This window comes from Cucurbita pepo, chromosome LG02 (genome assembly GCF_002806865.2).
Source record: "Cucurbita pepo subsp. pepo cultivar mu-cu-16 chromosome LG02, ASM280686v2, whole genome shotgun sequence".
NCBI classification, from domain to species: Eukaryota; Viridiplantae; Streptophyta; class Magnoliopsida; order Cucurbitales; family Cucurbitaceae; genus Cucurbita; species Cucurbita pepo.
The window spans coordinates 9,105,641-9,121,104 of record NC_036639.1 but is presented as its reverse complement, the minus strand read 5'-3'; the positions used below and the strand labels follow the sequence as shown (position 1 = coordinate 9,121,104).

Genomic DNA, 15,464 nt, shown 5'->3' with positions numbered 1-15,464 from the left:
TTATAAACTCGTGATCTTCCACTAAATTAACCAATGTGGGACTCACACCACCGTGATTCCCACACCAATTTAGTGCCCAATCGCATTAGGATTAATAAAAATCTTATTATAAAGTTAATGAAAAATCTAAATTGCATCTTAGTCCTTAGTATTCTTTTAATATTTTAATTGCCAAAATATCTATTTTAATCTCTTAAAGTTTATTATTTTTAGATCATATAAAACTTTTTAAATTGTTTATCTATCTGCTAAAAGTATGTTAGAATGGACAGATATACTTATCATTCTTGTACGTGCATGAGCTGAGATTCAAAATGGTTGAGAATTGAGCGATTCCAACGTTCAACAATTGATTTTGGAACGTCTTCTTCACTCTAATCATCACAACAACGAGTTCAAAGTGCTTCCTAAGGTGATTTCTTCTATCCAAGTTTCGTTAATTGTCGTTAGTTATGTTGAATTATTGATAGGTTCTATGTGATTTTTGGTTGGATCGTAAGCAAATTGTTCATAGAGAATTAATAGTACTTAAGGTGTAAATTATAATTACAGGGATAAAACGAACTTTTGAGTTATACTTACCAACGACTCGTGAAATATTGACATATTGATTATATCTATAAACACAACTTGTCCTACATTGCATAAGAATGCAACTCTATGCCTGTAATGGAGTGATAATTAATTAATAAATTAATGAAAATCACCGAGGTGATAATTAATTTAAGTGGGGGAGAATGTCAAAACCATACTATGAAGAGAGTACTAGGTTGTGACCCTCACGTTGCATCAAGAAAAGTGGCGACCCTCAAGAAGCATCAATCCGGCCACACGAAGACCAATATAGAAGAATGTCACGATTGACTGAGATGGGTGGTGCATCATCCAACACACCATATAATGTGTGCATTGAAGAGGAAACTAGCATAAGTAAGGATAATGAGTAGACATGAGCGTCACAGATAGGACTGTTGAAGGGTCGAGTATGGCCTAGGCCTTAACCTTGAAAGTTGAGGTTCTTAAGGGAATTAGACATGCGGTTCTGGAGTCAAGTCCGTCCATATGAAATATGAAAGCTCGGAAAATTTGGTGTCAACCGGACACCAGACGGAAGCTCCACAACATCGTATGGTCGTTCACCAAAATCATGTCAAAACCCGCCACTTTGAGAATGCCTTAAAATGTCTATGGGAGGAGGCATGGTGTCAGCTCTCAACCTCTCTTAGGCCCTATGGCCTAAGCGAGCATTTTGATACGAGTGTCTCATGCGACTTCCTTTGAAATGGGTCTTTTAAGAACAGTATCGGGTGGCACGAGAGTGCCTATATTGCGCCCCTGCTTGCATGTTCGAGGTTGAATTTGACACCCGTTATCTGGTACATTATCCGTAAATAACATGACATGGGCACGGGAGGACCAATGTCTCAATAGAACCCGAATATTATGAGCGACATGTTGGCTTATTCTCGATGGCATGATCAAGTGAGTTATGATGGCCGACGACACCCCGCATCACTTGAGATGACATCAAGACATATGAGTCATGTTGGTTGAGAACTAAGATGACAAGATGAGATGTGACAATGTAATGAAAAAACTTGATCCCAACTAGAGGCAAGACAGCGTGTGTGGTCGAACAAGCTTGGATTTTATTAAATTTAATTTTAATATAGTCGGAGTTGAGGGCGGCGTACGACGGTGAGGCAGAAGAACCGGTGGACGCGGAAAGCGTAGGGTTTATGGGCGGATCACCCTGGCGGTGCGTTGACTATTAACAATGCCTTTTTGACGCTTCTTGTGTGTACCATTCCAATATTAGACGCACAAAAATTCAAATGTTTTTCTAGTTAGCTTGCTCCAGCTGTTTCACTCACTCCCCATTCTTTATTTGACTAAATGGATAACGAAAAAAAAAAAAAAACCATTTATTTGAAACCCAAAAATGTTTATATTTATATTTATATTTATATTCCTATTCATGGACCGAAATAAACACGTTGAAAATGAAACCTACAAAGCTCGTGCATAACAACAAAATTCAAATGTCTTAATTCATCTCCTTAGTCTCTACAACAATACGCTTAGTCGATGGAATTGGGAAAATTCTCTCCCTGTTGTTGCAAACATATGATTCATGGGGAGATAAAGAAATAGATCGAACAAATCGTCTGTGTGTCACCCTTTTCCAATCCAAGAAAGATGCAATAGGATTTTCGGGATAAGGAATAAACAAACCATGGATAAATCTAAAAGACGAGGTCAACCTCTTGCCATATTTTTATCATCAAAGACGGTTTATTATGTCATTGATACACGAACACTTGAAATAATATAAGGAAAGTTAAATACTAAATGAGACAAAAAAAAATCCCAACACCGGAATAAAAAGATCAATGCACAAATTGAACGGAGCCACCAAACAAAAGAGAAAAGGGAGCCACTCATACGATCCTGCTTCAGCTTAATTCTTGTCATCGTTTGAACTAATTTGAAAAGAAATCAATAAAAACATCAAGAATGTCATATAAATACTCTTCTTTAAACCGAAGAAGATGAACTCCTCCTAATTTTTAAAATCCTTACGACACTAAATTTCTCCTAGCTAACTTACGTTTGGAGTCTATGTGACAAGCACCACACGAACATGTAGATTTTCTCTAGTTTTACAAATCACGTTCTTCCCCTCTCAAACAAATTTTATCGTTGCTATAACAAGAATATCAAATACGTTCTTTTCATATCTACATTTTTTTTTATTAATTTTATTAATTTAAAACCCTTTGAAATAATTTATAGTTAAATATGAGGAAGATAAAGAAGAAGAAAAAGATTGAAATAAATTAGAATTACAATCGAGTTTAGAGTACTAAAAGTTAAATATGAGTAGAATTCGTGTAGCTACTCGAGTAAGACACCCAACCTTAACCTTATAGAAAAATAAAAATTAGAAAAGAGACAGTAAAACCCGTGTCATATTTTGACCCATGCAACGGAAAAAAAGACAAGACAAAACGTGCGTGTGTTCCAAATGACAGCATGTTTCAACTTCATTCTAGCAGCTACCTCGAAACCGCACTCTCATGATCCACAAATTTGTCCCTTTCACTCTATTTAAACACCTCAAAATCCCCACACTCTCAGAAAAAAAAAATACTCACTTTTAACCCTTTTTTTAAATTTTATTTAATTCCCATGGAACCCACTTATAGAGGCGTTCGTAAGCGCAAATGGGGGAAATGGGTCTCGGAAATCCGCCAACCCGGCAAAAAAACCCGAATCTGGCTCGGCAGTTACGACTTCCCGGCGATGGCCGCTGCCGCATACGACGTCGCCGCACTCCACCTCCGTGGGCGTAACGCCCAGCTCAACTTCCCCGAGCTGGCCGAGACCTTCCCCCGGCCTGAGAGTTCGAGGGCAGAGGACATTCAGAGTGCGGCGCAGATGGCTGCATTGCGTATGAGGAACCCGGTCGGGGCAGCGCCAGTTAGAGTGGGGCTGTCGGAGAGTGAGATACAGGCGATAAATGAGTCGCCGTTGGATTCGCCGAGGACAATGTGGATGCAGATGGCGGCGGAGGCGGAGGCAGTTTGTTTGGAGGAAGAGCCGGGGTTTGATGAGGGGGAGGATAACATCACGACCCATCGTTCCATTTGGGATTCTTGAATGTAATTAAGTCGTCATTGTTGGATGATGAAAGTCCCACGTCTGCTAATTTAGGGAATGATCATAGGGTTATAAACAAAGAATACTCTCTCCATTGTAACGACCCCTTTTGGGAAGCCCAAAATGAAGTCATGAGAGCTTACGCTCAAAGCAAAATATCATACCATTATGGAGAGTCATGTTCGTCTAACAGTTATTATTATAATTATTAATTACTTCTTCGAACTCGAATTAAACTTAATTAAATTATGGTTTAACGTGTATTATAATTTTGAGGAACATTAGGGTATCAGCCAGCCGCCCAATCTTGAAATTGGGACAAAATCACACCACTTTTGAGACAACGGAAGCTTCCTTCCTTCGCTCAATTTTTTTTTTTTTTTTTTTAAATAAAAATAAATATGGAAAGTTGGATTCCAAAAATTATTAAACTCAAACCTGATTGCCGTACAATATAGTACTAAACCCAATTATTTATTATTATTATTATTATTATTATTATTATTATTATTATTATTATTAGTATTATTATTATTATTTTAGGGGAAAATACCTAAATTTGGAGCCACGTGTATATTTGATTTATGTTTGTATTTCTACTCCAAATTATTTGGAGTTTAGTTTTAATTTTAAACTTTATGCTCACTTTTGATGGGTGTTAATTTTCAATTGATTAATTTAAAATAATTATAATGTAGAATTTTTTAATTAACTTTAATAGGAAGGAATAAATAGTGAAAACTAAATTAATTATCAATGAGTTTAAAAGAATTGAGTTAATTAATACAAAATCTACATATATGACGAAAATGAGTGTTGTTTGGAGTAGAAGTGTAAAATCTTGTAATATAGAAATTAAACTAAAACTAAACTCAAAATTTAAAGTAGAATCTTCATTTGAGTTCACAATAAAAACCCTCACATTTGCGGGTATTTAGTATTTNTTTTTTTTTTTTTTTTTTTTTTTTTTTAAGACAAATATGCCATTTGGTCATCTTTCTTTTTTAAAACTTTTTCTATAATAAATTAGTAGTGCACCTCCATTTGGTTTGTTCTAGCATAAAACTTCAAATTTTCTACTAAACAAGTCGTAGATTGGTTGTCGTAATGAAATGGCGTCGGGTAATCAACATTCTGGTGCAAATTTTTTATTAAAAGTGTTGAAGGATCACTTGTATATACATGTATGAATAGATACATGTGTTAAATGGTCACTTGTAAATGCATATATGAATAGATACATGTAGGTTCATTAGTTCGTAATTAATTAGGTACATGATAAAATGAATGGTATTGGGGAATGTCCCAAATTACCTATATATATGTATGTTGGCATTGGTGGAAGAGGTAGAAAATCAATTAAGTATTCCTTCGTAGTTATACAAAGTTCTCTTGTCCCAAAAAATTCTACTAAATTTCTCGTCACCAACAACGGGTATCAGAGCGATCTTGCAGTAGCAAGAATGATAGCAGAAAGACAAGTTGATAACTATGTTCGGCCCGCCATTCCGAGATTAGATGGTCACTATGATCATTGGGCGATGTTGATGGAAAATTTCCTCAGATCAAAGGAGTTCTTTGATATGATGGAGACGTGTAGAGCCAAATGAAGGCGAGGTACTCTTAGCTATTCAACAGCAACGGTTGGCAGCATCGAAGTTGAAGGACCTGAAGGTCAAGAATTACTTATTCCAGTCCATTGATCGGACTATATTGGAAACGATGCTTCAAAAGAAGACATCCAAGGAAATTGGGGATTCAATGAGGAGGAAGTATCAAGGCTCAACGAGAGTAAAGCATGCTCAATTTCAAGCAGTTAGAAGAGACTTTGAAAATTTTCAAATGCAAAAGGGAGGAACGGTGAATGATTATATTGGCAAGGGTATGAGTCTTGCAAGTAAAATGAGGATACATGGTGATTCAATCACGGATGTTGTAGTTGTAGAAAAGATTTTGCGATCTCTAACTCCAAAGTTCGCTTATATTATATGTTCTATTGAAGAAGCAAACAATGTCGAAGAGATGCAAATAGATGAAAAGCTCCTTGCTAGTGCATGAGCAGAAGCTTAATCGCACAAGTGCAATAGAGGAGATGAAAGCCTTAAAGGTATCCACACCAGGTGAAGCTTCAAGCTCCAGAGGTAGAGGGCAAAGAAGGGGCAGAGGTCATGGAAGAGGCGGTCGAGAAAAAAATGGATATGTTGGCAGGTCAGCAGATCTAGTCAGAGACGATTATGACAACAAAGGTAAGAGACATTTTGACAAGTCTAAGGTGGAATGCTACAGATGTGGACGCCCTGGACATTGCAAGAATGAATGTTATACCAGGCTCAAAAAGGAGAAAAGAGATCAAGCCAACTTTGCGGAGTAAAGATAAGAAGAAACATTGTTAATGTCATTCCATGCAATGAAGGTTGCAGATCAAGGAGTGTGGGTCGTAGACTCTGGATGCAGCAACCATATGATAGGTTGTAAGGAATTCTTCTCAACTCTAGATGAAAATTTTTGTACTCCTGTTTGTCTTGGCAACAATGCAAAAGTCCAAGTGATCAGAAAGGAACAGTAGATATCAAGACTAGAAGTAGAGTCAATTTCTAATGTATTTTACATTTCTGATCTGAAGGTCAACTTGCTTAGTATCGGTCAATTGCAAGAAAAGGGGTATGTGATCACATTTCAAAAAAATGTGAGATTTGTGACTCCAGAAGAGGATCGATTGCTAAGATACAGATGATCACCCATCGCTTATATTCATTGAAGTGAAATATCGTTGCCAGAAGTTTGATGGAGAGAGAAAAGAAGTAATTATGAATTTGTTTTGGTTTTAAATTCCGTGAAAAAGTCATTACTCAATTTAAGAGAGAAATGGCTTATGGAGAGAGAAGAGTGATGGGGGCAGTTATGGCTAAACTTAGCTAGGAAAAACTACAAGAAGAGCGGCCGTTATGGCTAAACTTAGCTAGGAAAAACTACGAAGAGGCCGGTATGGCTAAACTTAGCTAGGAAAAACTATAAGGAGAGAGAGAAAACAACAAGCGAGAACAAGAAAGAACAACAGAGAGCTGCACAGCAAACTTGTCTGAGTTAGTGTGTAATACAAAAAACCTTCGGAGAACTTCTTTTTCTCCTTGTCTCTCCCCTTTCGACACTCCCTTTAAAGTTCCGTGAGAGTTATCTAAACGAGTTAAATTCAGAGCGAGCGTTTTTTTCTCTCAAATTGGTATCGGAGTAGCTTTATTTTTCTACAAATTGGTATCCGAGCAATTTATTTTCTACAAATTGGTATCAGAGCTGAGGGCGAACATGATGGGACAAATGTCGCTACCACGATTGACGAAGACGAACTACGAGAATTGGAGCATCCAAATGAAAGCTCTTCTTGATTTGCAAGACGCATGGGAGGTGGTCGAAGACGGTTTCGAAGAACCGATTGATACCATGGGTTATACGGTGGCGTAAAACAAGGCGCTAAAGGAATTACGGTCAAAGGATAAAGCAGCATTATACATGTTGTTCCGGGCTGTTGACAAGTCGGGCTTTGAGAAGATTGCAAGGGCAACTACTTCAAAAGAAGCATGGGACACTCTAGAAAAGATGTTCAAAGGAACCGACCGAGCCAAACAAGTGCGTCTCCAGACTCTACGTAGCAAGTTGAAGAGCATGAAGATGAAGGAGTCAGAAAATGTATCTGACTATATTACACGTGTACAGACCGTGGCGAATCAGCTAAATTGAAATGGAGAAATGTTACCCGAGACGCAGGTTGTGGAGAAAATCTTGAGGTCGTTAACAGACAACTTCGAGAATGTCGTGTGTGCCATAGAAGAGTCGAAGGACCTAGCGAAGTTCACAGTCGATGAGCTTGCCGGTTCTCTCGAGGCACACGAGCAACGCAAGAAAAAGGAGGAGGAGCCGTTCGATCAAGCGCTTCAGACGAAGGCATCAATAAAGGATGGAAAAATACTCTACTCACAGAATTTTCGAGGTAGAGATAGTGGAAGCCGCGGGAATGGTCGAGCTGCTCGAGGCAATAGTCACGAAGAAAGCTACCATGAGAAGAGACTGTCGAGCCAAGCAAATTGGCGTGGAAGAGGACGCAATCAAGAGTGCGGTCAAGGATACAATTTCAACGTCCAGTGCTATAAATGTCAGAAATATGACCACTATGCAAATAATTGTAACTCCGACAGATGTTACAATTGCGGCAGAATGGGTCACTATGCGAGAGATTGTCGAACCAAAGAGAAGGTGGAAGAATCCATCAACCTAGCCTTGGATGACATAACAGATGGAGGCATCCTCTTGATGGCCCAAAACGAAGAGACAAACACAAAAGGAGACGGCGATGCGAAGACAATGGCGATAGTTGTGAGGTAGTGGAAGTTGTTAGAAATGAAGTGATACGCAGCGGATTTGGCGAAATCGCGATATCGGAGATGATAAAATCGAAGAAGGATGAACAATCGAATAACAGAGAGCCTGAGCTCGAAGAGAGAGAGCTCCAATGGCGGGAAAGAGAATTTGAGGAAGAAAGAAGAAAGAGAATGGAATGGAGAGAAAGGATGGCAGAAATGTAGATTGAACATGAGAAATAGATGGTTCAAATGCAAGCTGCAATCCCTTCAAATTCCCTTGAAAATCCCAAAACAATGACGAAGAAGAAACCCATGCGACCAGCGAACGAGCCAATGAAACTGCCAGATCATGAGGAGAAGAACAGAGATTCAGAGCAACAACTCATAACTATCGTGGATAAATCTGTGGAGAAGTCTTAGTTGCAGATGTTGAAATCGCTGAACGAGCATTTTTTAAGGAAACACACGAGAAGAGAAAGGAGTTTGGAGCTCTGGTTCAGGCTAAAGAGGGTTTGGAGATCCACTTGAAGAAGAATGTCGACGATAAGAAATAAAGTCAAATGGATGAAGTGGGAGATAGGATTTGTAGGTTAATTGAGAGTGAGAGATTGAAGAATGGGAAGATTGGGAGATTAAAAGATGAGAATAATGGGCTTGTGTTGAAAGTTGAGGAAGAAAGGGAGAAATGGACGAAGGTTTGTTATGAGAGGGATGGAATTAAGGCTAATTCTGATGGATTGTTCGAGGAAATAGGAGATTTGAGAAAGAAAATGATTGAAATGGAGAAGAATGAGAAAAGAGCTTTGGAAGAGACAGAGGACTTGAAGGTGAAATGCAAGAAGTTGTCAACTAAAAGGATGGAGAGTGAAATTATGAATCGGANCCACTATGCAAATAATTGTAACTCCGACAGATGTTACAATTGCGGCAGAATGGGTCACTATGCGAGAGATTGTCGAACCAAAGAGAAGGTGGAAGAATCCATCAACCTAGCCTTGGATGACATAACAGATGGAGGCATCCTCTTGATGGCCCAAAACGAAGAGACAAACACAAAAGGAGACGGCGATGCGAAGACAATGGCGATAGTTGTGAGGTAGTGGAAGTTGTTAGAAATGAAGTGATACGCAGCGGATTTGGCGAAATCGCGATATCGGAGATGATAAAATCGAAGAAGGATGAACAATCGAATAACAGAGAGCCTGAGCTCGAAGAGAGAGAGCTCCAATGGCGGGAAAGAGAATTTGAGGAAGAAAGAAGAAAGAGAATGGAATGGAGAGAAAGGATGGCAGAAATGTAGATTGAACATGAGAAATAGATGGTTCAAATGCAAGCTGCAATCCCTTCAAATTCCCTTGAAAATCCCAAAACAATGACGAAGAAGAAACCCATGCGACCAGCGAACGAGCCAATGAAACTGCCAGATCATGAGGAGAAGAACAGAGATTCAGAGCAACAACTCATAACTATCGTGGATAAATCTGTGGAGAAGTCTTAGTTGCAGATGTTGAAATCGCTGAACGAGCATTTTTTAAGGAAACACACGAGAAGAGAAAGGAGTTTGGAGCTCTGGTTCAGGCTAAAGAGGGTTTGGAGATCCACTTGAAGAAGAATGTCGACGATAAGAAATAAAGTCAAATGGATGAAGTGGGAGATAGGATTTGTAGGTTAATTGAGAGTGAGAGATTGAAGAATGGGAAGATTGGGAGATTAAAAGATGAGAATAATGGGCTTGTGTTGAAAGTTGAGGAAGAAAGGGAGAAATGGACGAAGGTTTGTTATGAGAGGGATGGAATTAAGGCTAATTCTGATGGATTGTTCGAGGAAATAGGAGATTTGAGAAAGAAAATGATTGAAATGGAGAAGAATGAGAAAAGAGCTTTGGAAGAGACAGAGGACTTGAAGGTGAAATGCAAGAAGTTGTCAACTAAAAGGATGGAGAGTGAAATTATGAATCGGAATCTGTTGAAAGAGAAGAAATTTGTTAAGAGGTTATTGGATGAATCTGGTAAGGTTTTTGAAGATTTGGCGGCCCACTCAGATTCGAAATTGAAGGAGAAAGATGTAGAGATGTTAACTCAACAGAGAGATTTAGTTGATGTGAATCTGAATCGAGTCCAACAGGAGGCAGTGAGTTTACGACGCACAATTGAGATAATCACTTGTGATAAAGCTGAAATGGAGGAAGCAAAAATGAAAGTGGAAAATGTCGTTGTGGACTTGCGAAGGGAATTGAGTAAAGTGAACGAAGCTATGACATCTGAGTCCAGCGTGGCTGAGAACGGGAGAAATAAAGAGTCGGTGCCTCAGATGGGCTGTTCTCGAGAAAATTCAAATGAAGTCTCACCAGAGAAGGACAACCTTAGTTTACCGATCGAGAACAAGAAGAGAAAGTTGAAGAGACCACGACTGAGCTCGAGAAAACGAAAACGGCACAGGTGGAACCATCGAATAGAACATTTAAGTTTATGGGGGAGTTTTGTTCGAGAAATAAACTTCAATGTAGGAGAGAGAAAAAAAATAATTATGAATTTATTTTGGTTTTATATTCCGTCAAAAAGTCCGAGAGAAAAGTGATGGGGCTAAACTTAGCCTCTATAAAAACTATAGAAAGGGCTTTACTAAATGTCAGAGATAAAAGAACAAGTGAGAACAAGAAATAACCATAGAGAGCAGCACAGCAAACTTGTTTGAGTTGGTGTGTAATACAAAAAAAACCTTTTGAAAACTTATTTGTCTCCTTGTCTCTCCCCTTTCGACACCCCCTTTAAAGTTTCATGAGAGTTATCTAAACGAGTTAGATTCAGAGCAAGCGCTTTTTCTCTCAAGTTGGTATCGGAGCGGCTTTATTTTTCTACAAATTAGTATCAGAACAATTTATTTTCGACAAGAAGATACCAAATTGGCTTTGGCATTTTAGGTATTGTCATCTACACTTTTAAAGGGTTAAAGATGTTGTCTTCAAAGAAATGGTGATTGGGTTGCCAGACATCACTCCTCCAACAGAGATTTGTGAGAGCTGTGGTAGCAAAGCATAAAAGAAAATCTTTTCTATCTGGAAAATCGAGAAGAGCTTAAGCAATTTTGGAGTTGGTGCATTAAAACATATGTGGTCTAGTCTCTCCAGCATCAAATGGTAACAATAAATATTTCATGACCCTTATTGATGATTTTAGTAGAAAAATATGGACTTATTTCTTGCGCTTCAAAAAATTAGAAGCTTTTGATTGCTTCAAGAAATTTTGTGCTACTATGAAGACGGAAACAGGAAGAAGAGTCAAAGCTTTAAGAACTGACAAAGGTGGAAAGTTCTGCTCGAACGAGTTTATTAAGTTTTGTGAAGAGAAAGGCATAAGGAGGCAGTTGACAACAGCATATACACCACAACAAAATGGTGTGACCGAAAGGAAGAACAGGATCATTCTCAACATGGTTCGAAATTTACTAAATAAAGGGGAAATTCCAAAAGAATTCTGGCCAGAAGCTATTGTATGGTCTGTTCACATTCTCAACCTAAGCCCTACTTTCTCTATTAGAGATATGACTCCACAAGAAGCATGGAGCGGAAGGAAACCTGCAGTAGACCACTTTAGAATATTTGGGTGCATAGCATATGCACACGTTCCTGACGAGAAAAGGAAGAAACTTGAGGACAAGAGTTTGAAATGTGTGTTCCTTAGAGTAAGCGAGACTTCTAAGGCGTACAAGCTCTATGATCCTTTGACAAAGAAGGTGGTGGTACGCCACAATGTAATCTTTGACAAAAAAAAGAAGACTTGGACATGGGAAGAAAAGATCACTGTGAATCAGCAGATTCCTCTAGATCTTGGAGAAGAAAAAGCCACTATTCAGCCTCACTATGAGCCTGGAGAGAGTTCATCACAAGCTCAACAAGACGATCCAGTAGAAGAAGAAGATCACGATCACAGTCAAAGAAATCCAAGAACAAGAACGAGACCAACTTGGATGATTGATTATGAGATGGACTATGACTCACGTGATAGTGCTTATTTTGCATTCTTTGCCTCCTTTATGGATAGTGATCCAACTTTCTATGAAGAAGCTATAAAGGAGAAGAAATGGAGAGAAGCCATGGACAGTGAAATCAAATCCATAGAGGAGAATAAGATTTGTAGGCAGAAAACAATTTGAATAAAATGAGTTTTCAAAACCAAGTTGAATGAACATGGTGAGGTGGATAAGTACAAGGCATGACTAGTTGCAAAAGGATACAAGTAGAAGTATGGAGTTGATTATAAAGAGGTATTTGCGCCAGTAGCACATCAAGATACTATAAGGCTTATAATTTCTATTGCAGCACAGAAATCATGACCTATTTATCAACTTAATGTGAAATCAATTTTCTTACATGGAGAGTTTCAAGAAAAGGTATATGTGGAGCAACCAGAAGGTTTTGTTCAAAAAGATAAAGAGGAAAAAGTGTACAGGTTGAAGAAAGCTTTGTACAGTCTGAAGCAAGCTCCGAGAGCATGGTACAATCGCATTGATTCTCATTTTGAAAAGATGGGATTCACTAAATGCCCATGAACATACGTTGTATGTGAAAACCGAAAAGGGAGGTAACATTCTCATTATTTGCTTATATTTTGATGATTTAATATTTATCGTCAATAATGAAGAAATGTTTGAACTTTTTAAGAAGAGCATGATGAAGAAATTTGAAATGACATCTTGGTTTGATGATATATTTTCTTGGGGTAGAAGTTACTCAAACTGTAACTTTATCTGTCAGAAGAAATATGCTCAAGAGTTGCTTGAAAAATTTAAAATGGATGAGCGCACATTTGGAACTCCATCAGAATTGGGTTTGAAGTTACACAAGAATATTGAAGTGCGAGAGATTGATAATAGGTACTTAACTTCAACAAGACCAAACATCATGTATGCGGTTAGTATGATAAGTCACTATATGAAGCATCCAACGGAAAAACATCTCAATGCAGCAAGAAAGATACTTCGTTATGTTAGAGGAAATTTTGATTTGGGGGTATTCTACCAGAAATGAGATGATTTGAAGATGGTTGGCTATACAGATAACGACTATGCATGTGATATAGATGATCATAAAAGTACTTCAGGAAGCATTTTCATGATGAGTTGAGGAGCTATTTGCTGGTCTTCAAACAAGCAACCTATTGTAACACTCTCAACTATAGAAGCAGAGTTTGTGGCAGCAGCAACATGGTCGTGTCAAGCAATTTGGTTAAGAAAGATGCTTGAAATTCTTAATCAGAAGAAACCAGGTATGACAGTTATATACTGTGATAATATGTCGACTATTAAGTTGTCTAAAAATCCTATGTTGCACAGAAGGAGTAAGCACATCGATGTTCGATTTCATTTTCTACGTGATTTGTGTAAAGAAGGCACTATTGAACTCAATTTTTTCCGAAGTGATGAACAAATCGTAGACCTATTCACAAAGTCCTTGAAACAACCATTGTTCGAGAAACTTAGAAGAAAGATGGGGATGTGCAGAATCCAAGATGTAGCTCAAGAAGATGAAGTGAAGTCCTAAACTGATTTATGTAGAATCAGTTGGAGGGAGGGTGTTGAAGGGTCACTTGTACATGTACAGATACATGTATAAGTACATGTATGAATAGATACATGTATAAGTACATGTATGAATAGATACATGTAGGTTCATTAGTTCATAATTAATTAGGTACATGACTCTTGGATAAGGAATAGTATTGGGAAATGTCCCAAATTACCTGTATGTATATGTATGTTGGCATTGGTGGAAGAGGTAGAAAATCAATTAAGCATTCCTTCATAGTTATACAAAGTTCTCTTCTCTCAAACAATTCTACCAAATTTCTCTGCTGTCACCAACAAAGAGTTTCAACCGTGTACTTTCTTGAGTTGTTTTAGTTATTGCTTTGTACTCCTTTCCGGTGGTTGATAATAATACTGCTGGTTATGTTTTGCTGCACCAAGAAATTGTCCCGAACCGAACTTGAACACAGACCAATGGTTGATCTTCGAGTATCGTTGTCTCCTACATAGTTAACATCACAGCATCCAACTAACTTGCACGCTTCTTTTGTACAAAAAATTGTACTCAGTTGTACCTTTGATGTATCTCAAGATCCTTTGAGCTTTATTATCAAATCTTCTTGGTTGGTTCAGTAGATCTCCCGGTCAAACTCTCTATATAAGAAATCATTCTTCACATCCATCTACCATAATTTCCAATTTTTAATTGCCTCAAGTGCTAGCAAGACACGTACGGTAGTGATTTTCACTACTAGATTAAACATTTCATCATAATCTAATCTATAATGTTGAGAGAACCTTCCAACTACAAGTCGACCCTTATATTTCTCAATTGATTCAGCCTAGGAATGCTTTATTTTGTAAACCCACTTGCAAGAGATGAGTTTGAGATCTTCAATTTCATCCTCAATCGCCTTCTGCCAAGTTGAGTTTTGTGATGCTTCTTCATACGTCTCTAGCTTTTTTAACTCCATCTTTTATAATTACTACAATGACATACTTAGGATTTGTCTTTTGAATTCTTTTTTACAATTTATGTTGTTGATGTGTTGTTTCCTTTTCATCGGGTTCGTTTGGTTGAGCCACTTCTTACTCACCAACATCAATGTCACTTGGATCTTCAAAACATCAACATTCGACCAAATATGTGTAATTTGCTCCTAGTCTTCTATGATAGATTTTTTTTAATGTTGTTCAAGTTTGGTTACGCTTTCTTCTTTGAAGACCACCACATTTCCGTTGCACCATTATGATCTCCAATCATGTGTTTGAGTATTCTTAATCAACGATCCAGTCATTCTCATGATCAGTATACCCTCCTATCATCGTCATGCGTGCTAGCTCGTCTTTCTCTAAAGCACATAGTACCTCTACATTCCACTCATCCTCTATCTTCTTTTCAGAGGTTACTGCATTGCCTTTGACAGACTTTTTCTTAGACCAACAATCTTTTAACATGTGACTCTTCTTTCTTGCAATTGTAGCAAATGTCTTCAAATCGCTTCCCTTGAGAATTTTTGTTGTCGTTCTTCTAAGTTCTCCTAAGCTGTGTAGTTCCTCGGTGACTTCTTCCTTTGTCACCATTTTTGTATCCATGCGACTTATTATTGTTCCAAATTTTACTTGTTTAGAGTGCTTCTTCTTCACTTTTTAGCGTGATGCCTCCCATTTGCTTAGTCATGACTTCTTGACAAGCTAGCAAATTTTCGAACTCCACAAGTGATGGTTGAGTGGGTCATCCTTGCACAAGAGTAATGAAACTTCTATATTTTGATTGCAATCCAGGGATGATGATCCATTTCATTCAAGCTACTCCAATGACGGACTTTAGATCTAGTTTAATAATCTCCCAACAGATCAACTTAACTTTGTGGAAGTACTGAGCAATTGTTATGTTGCTTTGTGAGATTGATAAACAGCTCG

The 15,464-nt window shown here is 38.0% G+C and overlaps 3 protein-coding genes across 3 annotated transcripts; all 3 read left to right on the top strand.

Annotated features, from left to right (window-relative positions):
• Positions 1-3,192: 3,192 nt before the first annotated feature.
• On the top strand, positions 3,193-3,712 carry LOC111789384 (ethylene-responsive transcription factor ERF022-like). Its single transcript, XM_023670142.1, has one exon. It carries the CDS (start codon positions 3,193-3,195, stop codon positions 3,661-3,663), a length of 471 nt encoding a protein of 156 aa, XP_023525910.1. The 3' UTR covers positions 3,664-3,712.
• A 2,043-nt stretch (positions 3,713-5,755) lies between these two features.
• Positions 5,756-8,040, top strand: LOC111788428 (ATP-dependent RNA helicase glh-2-like). Its single transcript, XM_023668764.1, has 2 exons — positions 5,756-5,909; positions 7,487-8,040. The coding sequence occupies exons 1-2, from the start codon at positions 5,756-5,758 to the stop codon at positions 8,038-8,040; spliced, it is 708 nt and encodes a 235-aa protein (XP_023524532.1).
• A 1,616-nt stretch (positions 8,041-9,656) lies between these two features.
• LOC111788427 lies at positions 9,657-11,056 on the top strand. The gene is made up of 2 exons (XM_023668763.1): positions 9,657-10,456; positions 10,963-11,056. The coding sequence occupies exons 1-2, from the start codon at positions 9,657-9,659 to the stop codon at positions 11,054-11,056; spliced, it is 894 nt and encodes a 297-aa protein (XP_023524531.1).
• The last annotated feature ends 4,408 nt before the right edge of the window (positions 11,057-15,464 follow it).